The 12,910-nt window shown below is 41.0% G+C and overlaps 1 protein-coding gene across 2 annotated transcripts in view; it reads right to left on the bottom strand.

Moving 5' to 3' along the window:
• LOC115105745 (ephrin-B1-like) overlaps positions 1-12,910 on the bottom strand; it is a 66,889-nt gene that overhangs the window by 12,653 nt on the left and 41,326 nt on the right. For both annotated transcript variants that reach the window (XM_029628080.2, XM_029628081.2), the window contains exon 3: positions 775-867. In XM_029628080.2, coding sequence (XP_029483940.1) covers positions 775-867 — 93 coding nt within the window. The remainder of the gene's footprint in view (positions 1-774; positions 868-12,910) is intronic.

The following is a 12,910-nucleotide window of genomic DNA, read 5'->3' on the forward strand; positions in this document are numbered from 1 at the left end:
AGTGTTATTTATAAAAGCTAGTGGGGGCATGCCATGGCAGATTAGACAGCCCACATCACATCAATGTAGAATGCCTGGGAACTCTTGCCCCACTTATCTCAATGCATTGACATTCTGTTAAGGAGCACTCGGAGGCTGCTGCCTCATTTGGATAACAATGTCAACACTTATTTGAGTTTGTGACACTGTGTGAGAGACGAGGTTTAAATATGTTAAAGAGAGTGACAGTGTGTGAGAAACCTGGACTCTTCAGGCAAAGCAATCTCATTCATGTTAGACCGACAGGCTGTCTAAGTAATAGGACAACAGGTAGCCTGTAACATGCTCTCCGAGAATGTCCTGAATATTTTCCACAGCTTTCATTTTCTCATTGTGTGAGTGAGTTCTTTTGGTATGTGTGAGAAAGTCTTCAATGTGTCTCTGTCTGTATTTGCACAAGAGCTTTTCTTTATTTTCATCTTTCCCTTCTCAAAAAAGAAAAGTAAAGAATGGAGTGAAATGTGATGTCTGAGGCCCTTATTTTATGAGAGATGAAGTCACTAGACGACTCTCCACACACTGTGAGTAGCAGAGCGGAGTAGCCCACTGTAAAAAAAACAATGTCTGGTTGTCTGGCTATATGAACAATAGTTAATTAAATGCTTCTCGTAATGACATTCCCCGTACAAAGCTTTCATTATCACTCATCCATAGTTATATCCTGACTGGCTCTATTGTGACTGCCTTTTACTCTTTTTCTGGTGTTCCAGCCAGTCCACAGAGACGCTTACTTACCCTGGCCCACTTTCATGACGATCTTCATAGAGAGGGTGTTGCAGACCCCTCCTTCCCTGTTCTCCAGGCCCTCCAGGGTCCCATTGGAAGTGGCTGTGATGAGAGACAGGAAACAGCATTGGAACATAAATAATAATTACAGACACTCAGAATTAATGTACAGCTTGATTGTTCATTCATGAAGAGATCTCTATAAATCTATATATATATGGCTATATCACCGCACACTGATGGATGCAATTATTTAATAGATCATTCTAAAAACTAGACAATGGTTGCTGTCCATGCCTCATAAGATATCATCTAACCACTTGTGCTGAGAAAACACTTTTCTAACCCCATAATGTAGATACAGGTATAAATCTGTTGATGCTTACAACAGGTTTTCATCTTTTAACTGCACACTGGTAATGTCCGCTTGGGTTGTAGTTTGAGCACCACATAAATACAAGGCTCTTTATACATTCTTCTTGTGTGCGCTGCGTATATCTGTACATGAGGAAGGAAATGGATGATGAAAATGGATGATGAAAAGCCCTTGAGTGGGCTCTCATCTTACTAAGACATGGCTGTGATAGTAATCTGATCCCAGGGGAATGTGGTGCTTTCAAAACACTGCTGAAATCATACATGTGGAGAGAGGAAGGTGTACACACTGCACAGTTCAACATTTTTACGTGTGGTAATCACATTTTTACCCACCTTCCCCCCCTGACTCTCTACCCCTCCTCTCCAAAGCTTAAAGAGGTTTTTGTTCTTTCCTTTTTGCTGAAGAAATGTACCAAACATTTGGCAAGGCAAGTTATGCCAGAAGCAATTATGGCGAGCTGCAAATGCCAGGGGCTTAGCTTTCTCTTTCGGCATGCCCTGTAATTAGAGACTGGGTGGCACAGTGGCCTGCAGCCCTTATCTCGGAGGGGCTTTCCTTCAAATCAATACCCACTGAGGGGAGCTGAGGAGGCCAGGGGAAAGGGGAAGCCAATAGGGTCTCTGTCTCCCTGTGTTGCTCCTGTCAGCTCTGCTTCCCAAGGACTTAAGTCACAGAAACGGGGCGCAATTGGAACTCTCTAGTCTAAGTTGGGACAGAAAAGACCAAGGAGTGTGAATATGGATCGGGTTCTGGATAATTCTCTCAGCCCATAGATACAAGGGGGCGGTTTCCATGCCAGTGAAAGCCGGTGCCCCGCCCTGCCCCGTTTGATTCTATTCAGACCTGCTCCGTGGGTATTTTCACCTTCAGAAACCTCCGCTTTTTTCTCCATCTGCTCCATTCTCCTCCTCACAAGGCACTAAAGGAACGGCCACCTTATTAGCTGGTCCAGATTCCCCCCTCATTAAGAGTCATGAATGAGTTGCCATGTAGGAGAGTGTTTGACTAATAAGGTCCCTCTCCAGGAGAATCAAAGCCCCTCTCAGTGGAGCCCAGTCACAATGGCGGTGGGCCGGTGAGAATGGGGCATGTGGCGCTGCTCCAGCAGAGGTATCCCACCACACCACTGGCTCAAATCACCAACTGCTCAACAACACAGAATGGGAGGCCTGTGAACCTGATTTCTCTCTTTCTTTCCCACATTTAGTTTTTCATTCTTCAAGGATGCAATTAGAAGACAGAGGACAAACCAAACTGGGTTCATTACAAACATTTTGGATTAGCAAATCATTCTTATGGCGTAGCCAGATAGAACAAAAGGAGAATGAGTTATTTTGTTTTACAGGCAAAGCTTAAAAGGAGCTTACATTGACGCCAATGTACTAATGAGACCCTGAATATATTGGCAGAAACATTATAATGGAAAGGCAGAAACATTATAATGGAAACTGATTCATTAAGGTATGGAGCTTGAGAGGTATAGTGAGAAGACAATCTCATTGACTATTGGCCCATGCAGGGATTAAACGTGGAACCTAGCCTTATCAATCTACAAGCCTTGACCTTAGCTGATTACATTACCTGCCTGTCTCCTTCACATTTCATGCTCTATCATGCAGGGTAATTTCTGTTACTCTCTTTCACTACTACTACCAATTGAGACCTCTCCATCAGCCGAGAGAGGCCCCAGCAAACTAATGTCGGCTTTAAATAAAAGTGACAAGCTAACCTTGAATGGTTTGATGGAGCAAGAGAAGAAAACCCCTAGACAATTCATTAGTCTTTTCTGATTGCATTGACCACGAAATAGACTCAGCATGTTTCTCAGAAACCAACTGTTTCAGACATCCTATAGTTGTCCTGTATTCCACAAATAGAACTCTTCACTTGATAAGTCAACTTTTAAATAAGGTTCAGTGGGAATTCTGTCATCGAACATGTGGGATTGTCTTATTAGGTTTAGAGCACTCATGAAGTGGGAACGGATGTGTTAGAAACAGGAGCAATCAATAGCTTACAGCACTTAACCCGAAGAACAAATTGTGTTTTAGTTTACAGAATGGATCCTTAACACTCTGTTAGTGGAAGGTTGAGGCGGTGAGTGGAAGAGAGCTCTGCTGCCTTGAATGATGTCACAACTATTAAGATGCAGAGGCCTGGGAGAGGTGCCAGGCTCCGACCGAGTCATCATGCACAGTGTGAGCATGCCACCGTGCCCGCGAGAAGCAGGGCAGAGAGACAGACAAGACAACTCTATCCAACAAGGCCTCCAAATATGGCCCACTCTGCTGCCCATCAGAGGAACACTTTGTTAGATTCTAGGAAAGGAAATCACAGCATCACTGAGGAAGGATAAGGGAATTATATAACATGCATTGCAGTTGTCTGCTATTGTTGCAAACACTGTATACTGCTGTTCACCATTGCAATGAGGAAACAATTAGTTGGTTCAAGGACAACCTTTGAACTGAGAAAACATAATTTAACACAGGATATGAAGCAGGGTGTGGTCATCAGCAGTCCCATCTCTTCCACAGCTGCTGAAACTGACTTCTGTTTTCAAGTGAACTATGGGGTCACGTTTCACAACTTATGGGGCTCTGAGATGTTGGAAAGATATCTCTGTCTTGCAACAACACCGTTCTCTATTATTCACCTTCAGCAAAGCTACTGCTCTCGTGCAATGAAACAGAGTCTGGAAAAATAGTCATAAGGACAGTAATAAGGACAATCCTCAAACTCGTCCGTTTTGGGGGTACTAGGTAGGAAAATGTAGTCGTTTGTCCCTAACTGTATTGTAGTGTACCAAAAACATATTGAGGACATCTTGAGATGAACAGATTAGTTTAGGGACTGGGGACACGTCTTGCCTGACAACCTGTAGACAAAAAGATCCCTTCTTATCCAATAGATCAATGATTTAAGTTTATTAAAACACCTCTTCTCCGTTATCTGTAACATTTCTAAACTACTGGTATTTTACTACCTCAAATTATCAGGACAAATGTTTATTTATATGCACAGAATGTGGATCAAATAGTGCATAGTCCAGATCTGAGAATTATTTTAATTCTACTATTATAGCTTGTTCAATTCCATTGAGTGAGCTAATGCAAGAGTACAAAAAAAGACAGAAAAACCTTTGGTTAGTGAAACTGAAAATAGCATTTGTATGGTATCAGAATATAAATGTATGTTTACATGACTGAGATGGGACCCTTCGTTAATATATGGCGCTGAAGATAAAAATGAGTTAGGAAAGGGTGGGGTAAACTGAGCAATTTTACATTCAGCATTACTCCGTCACGTGAAATATATCCCAAAATATCCAAATATATTTCAGGATGTTGTGTATCCCTTGAAATAATCAGAATTCAGGTAAATATTACAGTTTTGAAAACAAAGCTTGTCCAAAAAAAATTGGTCTCTTGGCACAACTTACCCTGAGTTAAGCCACCTACAAATGTCTGTACTGAATGAAATATTTTATCTTTATTTCGCGAACGCAGATGAACACAATCACATTAGCATAGTTAATTGTTGAATCAATTTCACTAATGAATTATCATTTACACAGTGTCACTTCTTCTTTTGTCTTAGTATGTCTCTATTTAGAAGAAAAAAAATCCTTGACAATAATTATTACTCTCCTCTGACTGAGCATTTTTGCCCATTGTCACTTTCACCACTAAAGGGCGATCTGTCAATTTCTAGGGTTCTGTACTGTAGTTGTTGACTTTTTTTGTGATCGCCAGGTACTGTAGCTAGCAGTTCTCTGCTGTTAGCAACCAATGGCTTGCAGTTTCTTACTGGCGATAAAAACGGATGATTGCAATCATTTTTGTTGAATCATTACTGAATTTATGTAACAAATCAAAATCATTAAACCTCGTAAACAATTAATGGTAATTCACAGTAACTTCGTAACCAATTAATTTAGACACAGCGTTTATTTGAAAGAGATGTTTATTTGCTGAAATGTGTGCCGTTGCCCAGCTATTAAAAGTGACAGGCATCTATTTGAGACTGTGTTTAATAGTTTTACGGTATATTAGGCCACACAGGGGGCGGCAGCGTAGCCTAGTGGTTAGAGCATTGGACTAGTAACCAAAAGGTTGCAAGATCGAATCCCCGAGCTGACAAGGTACAAACCTGTAGTTCTGCCCCTGAACAATGCAGTTAACCCACTGTTCCTAGGCCGTCATTGAAAATAAGAATTTGTTCTTAACTGACTTGCCTAGTAAAATAAAATAAAAACAGCTACAAGGATGCACTTTCATGCTAGGTTTAGGACCTCATATTGAAGCTTATAAAGACCCCAACTGATGTATAACACAATCTAAAAATGATCTACTTTGGTTTAGATAGAAGCATCATGAAACCTCTACCCCAACAACTTGGTGAAATCCTTGTTTTGGACCCAACTTCCTCACCACTTTTTCCATGTGGTTTCTTCCTTCACAGACTCAATGAAATGATGACCTCTTCCCCACTCTCCCTACTGTATAACTACCACAAGATAAGGACACAAATGATTAAAAAAATACCCTTCCGTTTGAATCATAGCATGGTTGTTTGGCTCCTTACCACTGGGGGAGGAAAGCAACTGGCATTAGCACATAATTAATTTGCCAAGAATATGCGCTATATGCTTTAGTGTGTTGCTCCGAGGTAGGCTTCTGTCATGACTGTAAAATAAATGGTGTGCCGTTCTAGTTTTTTTCCTTTAGCACCTCTAATTAACTCCAACATGTTTCCTATTGAATTATGGTTTCTGTCTTCGCTCCGAGGACAAAAAGTCCCAGACAAGCATGCATCATCTAGCAGGCTATCATACAGTACTTGTATGCAACTGCAACAGCACGTATACTGTGCTGCTTGTTTAAACGTAAGCCAATCTGAAGGGAGACTTGTTTACTCATCGTAAGACTGTGGGTGAGGTTATGAAGCAAGACAGTTTGTTATAGAGTTGACATTCTCTGTGGTTTATCCTCATTTAGCCAACAAACAACATACGGAGATATCTCCAAGCTTAACTGTCATTTCAGTTTGTATGGATGTTCCTCTGAGTGCAGCCAATACCACATCACCACATATACACCAATGCACGTAATCTTTAGAAGCAAACACGATACATCCAAAAATGGATCTTCTGTGTGTACATAGATCAAATAACAAAGACACCCTCCAAAAACAAAAAATCATGCAATCCATTTTGAATTCTCAATGTGCTCTGTAGCATGCTTCTATGAATGCGTAGACAGGCACATGTACAAGGTCCTATACAAGTGTTCACTGAGCAAGAACATGTACTCATGCATGCATGAATCAACATGTGGCATACAAGGTACAAGGTACAAGGTACAAGGTACTGTAATTATTAAACATTTGCAAAAATGTCAAAACTGTCTCAATAAACAATGTTTTATTACATATTAATTTAGGGGTATTACAGAACTCTACTGTATACAGGACCACATGCCAATAATGTTTAGGCCACAGCTTCTGTATTATTTCCTGTAACTTACTGTAACTACTAGTGGCATCTTTGCTCCAAACACCATCTGAGATGTTTGAGCTCTGCCCCATCTGACAGAAACACAGTTAATCTGTTCCAGTGGTGACAGGACCTTCACTGACCCACCGCTTTAAAACCTTGGGACAAACGGCCAGGAAAGGCACAGAGAAAACAAAGCAAGCAGATAGGTGATAGGCTTAGGGGATAGAATGGGTCGTTGTAAACTCAACTCCCAGATGAGCACTGACAACTGTGTTCCAAGGACTACGCCAGGCAGCCACCCTGACAGAAACTGGAGTGGGATTCAGCATTCTGAGACAAGGACACGGCTACTCTGACCCACATCATACAGACACACAGGGGACACTGGAAACATTGGCAGCTAGCTACTCTGTCCATATAGAAAAACATATGAAAATCTGGAAAAGTAAGAAACTGGTATGTTATGCAGATTATAATTATATGCTTGTGAAATGTTGAGAACATTTTGGACTCACTCTATCTTTAGGGAGAAGCTTGGTTTTGGCCGTGTTTACGGTCAGTAAGATATTAAGATGCTAAAGATTTGGGTTAGGACTGGAAGCAGTTATTTTAGGGCTTCAATGGAGAGTCGCTAAGGCCTAAGGCTGTCCCATCAGATCAGGCACAGTTGACCAGCCTGCTGCCAAATTAAGCTGAGGGTCTGGAGGGGAGATTTCAGCGCTGTTGTGAGATTACAGCACACTCAGCTCCGCCAATGATATTAAGGACGACCTTTAAATCCCGGGTGCCAGCTGCACCATGGGAGCTGGGAGTCCCAGACCAGGAAGGGGGAGGGGAGATCAGCTCCGCCGATGCCACCGTCTCCCTGCCTCACATCAGAATGCGACCGCAGGCTCACTACTAGACATCAGAACCAAAGCAGGGCTTTGAAAGAAATTAAGGGAGAGACACATTTTTTTATTTCTCCCGCTGAACCTGTCAGCAGGATCTGTGAGGGTCCCCGTGGCTGCTAAGATGGCTGTAGGTGTATAGAGAGCGCCTGAGAGGGTGCCAGTGTTTGAACAGACATTTAATTGTGGGTTATGAGTGTTGTCTTTCAAGCACATCCGGGAGAGACATGTGCTCAATATTTCCACAACAAGGTTCTGTATGGCTATAAACACTCCAGCAAGGTAGCAATAATGAAAAACCCTCAGATGTGTCTTTTTTTCATTTTGACAGCAGTCAAGTGTAAATTGAAAAGTCAACATTTACTTCGGTTCCATGTGACTTCATTTATGTATTGGGTTGGTTGTCTGAGCTTGACAGGGACCAGGGAATGACTAGTTTTGCCCAAATCCCCAGTTTAACGGGCATAGCTGTAATTACACACAGAGCACAGATCAAAGCTGTAACCCATGTTTAAAGATGATGCACAGGCACTGTAATTGTTTACCGTTGGTGAGGCAGCGTTTTTCACAGAAATAGTGAGTTGGAGAGACCCCAAAAGACTTGTTCTGGGTAACTCTCTACCACTGTTCACTGAAACCCAAACTCGGGTGCAGAGTGACAGAGGAGACGATGCCTCGAAGGCTCTTCCTGCAAGCTGTGATTATTTGATTTCGCTCAAAGGAAACTACAGAGATAATATACAAGCCTTCAAGAGACACCAGAAGGGATTCATTTGAAAACTACTGAAAACTAAAATTTGATACTGCTGAATACAGCTTTCAAAGATCCTTTATTCTCAAGGTCATACTAAAATAGGGATTTTACAAGGTTTACAATGGTTGAGAGGGGATGTCATTTTTCATTCTTGTCCAAACTGATTCACGTAGAGTGGGATCAAATAGAATGGGATCAAAACAGTTTCAGATGTAATTCAAACAGAAATCGTGGCGTGAAAACTAGAACGTAATGGCAACATGTTTATTTAACCTATTATTTTCCGTGCACATATTTATCTTCATGCTGCATACTTCCAAACAAGATGAAATCCCTCAAATGAAAAATGAAACAAAAGATTTTCTTTAAGTAGGCAGAATTTAGGTATACACAAGAACCTTTGACTTAGGTTGTGTTCTCTAGGGACAAAGTTAGATCTTTCTTTCTTTTCTTTTCCTACAGAAATCTTGGCGCAATGTAGGGATGGAAATTGCATATTACTTGAATGGTGTAGCCTCACATATCGCTTTTCTTCCAGTAGAGAGAAGCCTGCCAGCATTCTAACACTGGAACTGAAGTGCTTTAGCGTCTATTCACTCCCTCTCCAATGCGCAGATGTGATATTTAGTGTACTGTGGGACTTTGTAGCTAATTTGGTAGAGCATTGCTAGAGCACTGCGCTTGTAACGCCAGGGTTGTGAGTTTGATTCCCGGGACAACCCTTCGATAAAATGTATGCTTGCATAACTGTAAGTAGATTTGGATAAAAGCATCTGCTAAATGCCATATATTATACCGCCAGAAGGACTTTACACTCTCCAAACTCTTTTTCCATGGGACAACTCAATTATGGGGACAACCCCCATCCTACTGTATATACAGCATAATTGTAGCGCCATGCCTCACCACATCACATCCTGTGAACATACTGCAGTTCATCTTCAGTATAACAGGTGAGACAAACGTTTTTTTTTAAAGCCTTCAGATGTGTAGCTTTATGATACACGTATATAACTTGGTACTACCACAGGCTAGAACACCTACAATATTTCATCACACACACACTAACAAACACATTTGTATTACTATCCTTATGGAGACCAAACGATTGATTCCCATTAAAAATCCTATTTTCCATAATCCCTAAACCCTAACCTAAACCCTAGCCCCAAACCTAACCCTAATTCTAACCCCAGCCCTAAACCTAACCCCTAAGCCTAAAATAGCCTTTTTCCTTGTGGGGACTTGCAAAATGTCCCCACTTGTCCGAACTTTCCTTGTTTTACTATCCTTGTGAGGATTTCAGGGATATCCGTGTGAGTTAAATAACGGTTAAATACATTTTAAAAATCTGGTCGCCACAAGTATAGTAAAACCCCCCAAAAACACACTGCTATCCACAGATATATGGGTTCTTCAAACATTTGTGTCCTCACTCCTCCTCAACTACTGTGCTGCAGAGTGTTTGTCATTTGATATTTGAACTCAAGCATCGTCTATGATAGGAAACACATAAAAGTGTCATGCGGTCCCCCACCCGGCAGGAGGTTCATCGAACCAATAGACTCCACTAATTTCCATAGACAAATCACAGCCTCCCAGGACTGTGGTCCGAACTATATCCTTATCTTTTATTTATGTTAAAGTGATGGATGTTTAAATGAGAAAAATGGCATCTTAACTTGCTCCCTGTAAAGTCACACCATCCATTCTGTACAGGATTGACAGCCCTGGGACTAAACAGCCCCTTACAATCCAATAGATGTCAGGAGCATTTATGGATCAGTGCAAATGGTGCAATGAGATAGCAGTGGGACAAATCCTATCAGACCCTTATACACTGGACAAGATGGAGCTGCTCCCAAACTGGTATAAGGAATACATGGGGTAGAACTTAGGACATATTACATAGTTTGGTGGTGTATATATGTACTTGGTTGTGCTTGTTGGGTGGGCGTGATAGATATGTTTTGTTTCTCTCACTGGGCTTCTCTACTTTTCTTGATGGTTTCTATTTCTAATAAAAAAAATGGTATTTTGAAGGACAAAGTACTTACCACACAAGAGACACTGTAAAAGCAGCTCAACGTGTATTCCCACAACAGCCTATACCAGGTCTCTGGACACAGAAGTACCACTTAATATTGATTGTCTAACTGTGTGGGTGGTATACAAGCCACTCCCTATCATACAGCCTGAGAAGCCAGGAAACCTGACATGGCTGGTTTTCCAGCACACAGAACACACAAGGAAATTCATGATGAAGCATATTTTCACAATTATCTCATAGTTATTCTTGTCTGAGTGACTCTGAGGTCTGAGTAAACATATCTCAAATATCTTCTCCAAGAACACGCTATCATCTACTCTACAGGGATATCTAACACTTTGAATTACTGTTCCAAGACGAACTCCAGTATATTATGATAACGTCAACAGAAACTTCAACTTAAGACATTTTACTCATATCAATGATATACAAAACAAACCATGGCTCTTAGCACCATGTCGTTTTAAAAAAAATATTTCAGTAAAACTGTTTTCTAAACAACTCTGAGAAGTAGATTCATAGAATGAAAGGTGGAATGCCCACTGAGTGTTTGCTTACAGTTTTATCTCAGATGTAATGAGAAAGGAAGACAACATTAATATTTGTAAGGACCTGTGGAGAGGTGTTAGACATTTTCAAATTGAGAGCGACTAGCAATATCCATGTTAGCACATTTATTTGTTTTAGAGCATCAATAGAGTGTTTGCTGAGACATCAAAGACTGGGAGAAAGGCTAGTTAGGAGGATGTTTTGCTTCCACACTCTATTGTTGCTCATAACCAAAGACAAATGACAGTAGATTGAAGAAAACTAGGCACGCCCCAATGTGCAGCCCTGTCTATGATGGATCTGACAGCACCAGCACTGACCTTTTCATAGTGCCCTTCTGATTTCATCGATTGATGGTTAAAGTCAACAGTGACTTGTGAAACCCTAACACATGAAATACTTTCCACAACAACCGATCCTTTACCCAGGACTGAGATGGATGGTTTAAAAAGAGGAATTTCACATCCAGCTAGAAATCCCATTAGCAGCAACACTTTTCTCTGATTATGATTGCTCTCATTTATCTTAATGATATATAAGTGAACACAACTACTGCAGTCATTTTCAAATTTCAGATCGTAATGGACTATTATTCAAAATTACATTGTTCCAAAATAGTGAACTGTAGCCTACCATTTATAATCGCGGTGCGTGTTCTAAGGCTTCTCCTAGCAATTTTATTTAAATGTTTTAAAAAATATATCTAGGATTTTTGGCCAGTTTGTTGGAACACTGCAAGCTTGATCTTACATGGTGAGCTTTCTGAAAGAACATTGACTTAATACCCTCTCTCCTCAGCTCCCTAAAAGCAGGAATTGGTGTTAAATTAGCCTTAGTTTCAGCTGTGTATGCACAGGGAGCAGGGGGCGCACTCATTACCCTACATAACACGCATCATCACTACGTCCCATCATGCCTCACTCTATGGCCCCCAAAGGCCAAGGTGACTACCTTAGGGACATCGCTATGGCAACATGTAGAGGATCTGATCCATGTGGAGGCGCAGATGGTTCAGTGTTTTGAAGAAGCAGAGACTGACCAATAGCTGAAAAAACAGCTACTCTCTGAAGAAGCAAAGGTCAACTTTAATCATCTCCACAGCTCCACACAGGAATCTCATAAAAAGCTAAACAACGCTAGTTCATTCTCATCTTCACCCCTACACAAGTGAAAGGAGAGAAGAGGGTAAAAGTAAAACAGAACTCCTCTACAGACTAGTAATGTCGAAAGTAGTTTGCTGATTGGGCCCCTTTTAAGAAATTCAAGCTTTCAATGAGGTCAGTTCATAAAAATATATATATTTTTAAATGATCTAAGATTGGATGTATACCACGAAAGCAGAGGCTTCTGGAAACAAAAGGAAAGCTTGGCTTATGATCTAGACAGTGCCTATGTTTGTAATTAGATAAAAAATCAAAAGCACATGCTTTGTTGGAACTCCAAAGCCTGCGATCAAATGTGTTGTCTGGAGAGCGAACGATAAATATGCGTCTTCTAACCAAAACGCCCATTACATTCACATCAAGAGAGTAAACAAGTCAAGAACAGGGAAGTGGATAAACCAAAAAATGCAGATCTGGTAGATATATGTTGCTATTTAACACACAGGATCACACTATTTTATGGGACAACTGACTCCTTTACATTTCATATGACTGACAACTCTATGACTGATTTCTATGTTCAGTTTAAAAAAAAGTTATTCACTGCACACTGATTCTGTCTGATATAACTCGAGCTTTTGACACTGTGGGTCACACAGAGATTTAGGAGTTTAGTTACCACCTCACATCATTTGAATAAACATCTGAATAGGATGTTCTCAACACTATAACAGTGACCACTATGGAAAGCCCCTTGGTTCCACCTCAGGGAAACTTGACCCCTCTCACATGGCAGCCACTGTAAAAGAAAATGAACCCGGTAATTCTCATTCTTCATCTGTGGCATATGAAAAATGTTGGCTCGGGCCAGCTCCAAAAGCTGTGGCTGCATAGCGGTACATCAAAGCCAGGGTTATGTC

This window comes from Oncorhynchus nerka, linkage group LG22, assembly GCF_034236695.1.
Source record: "Oncorhynchus nerka isolate Pitt River linkage group LG22, Oner_Uvic_2.0, whole genome shotgun sequence".
Lineage (NCBI taxonomy): Eukaryota > Metazoa > Chordata > Actinopteri > Salmoniformes > Salmonidae > Oncorhynchus > Oncorhynchus nerka.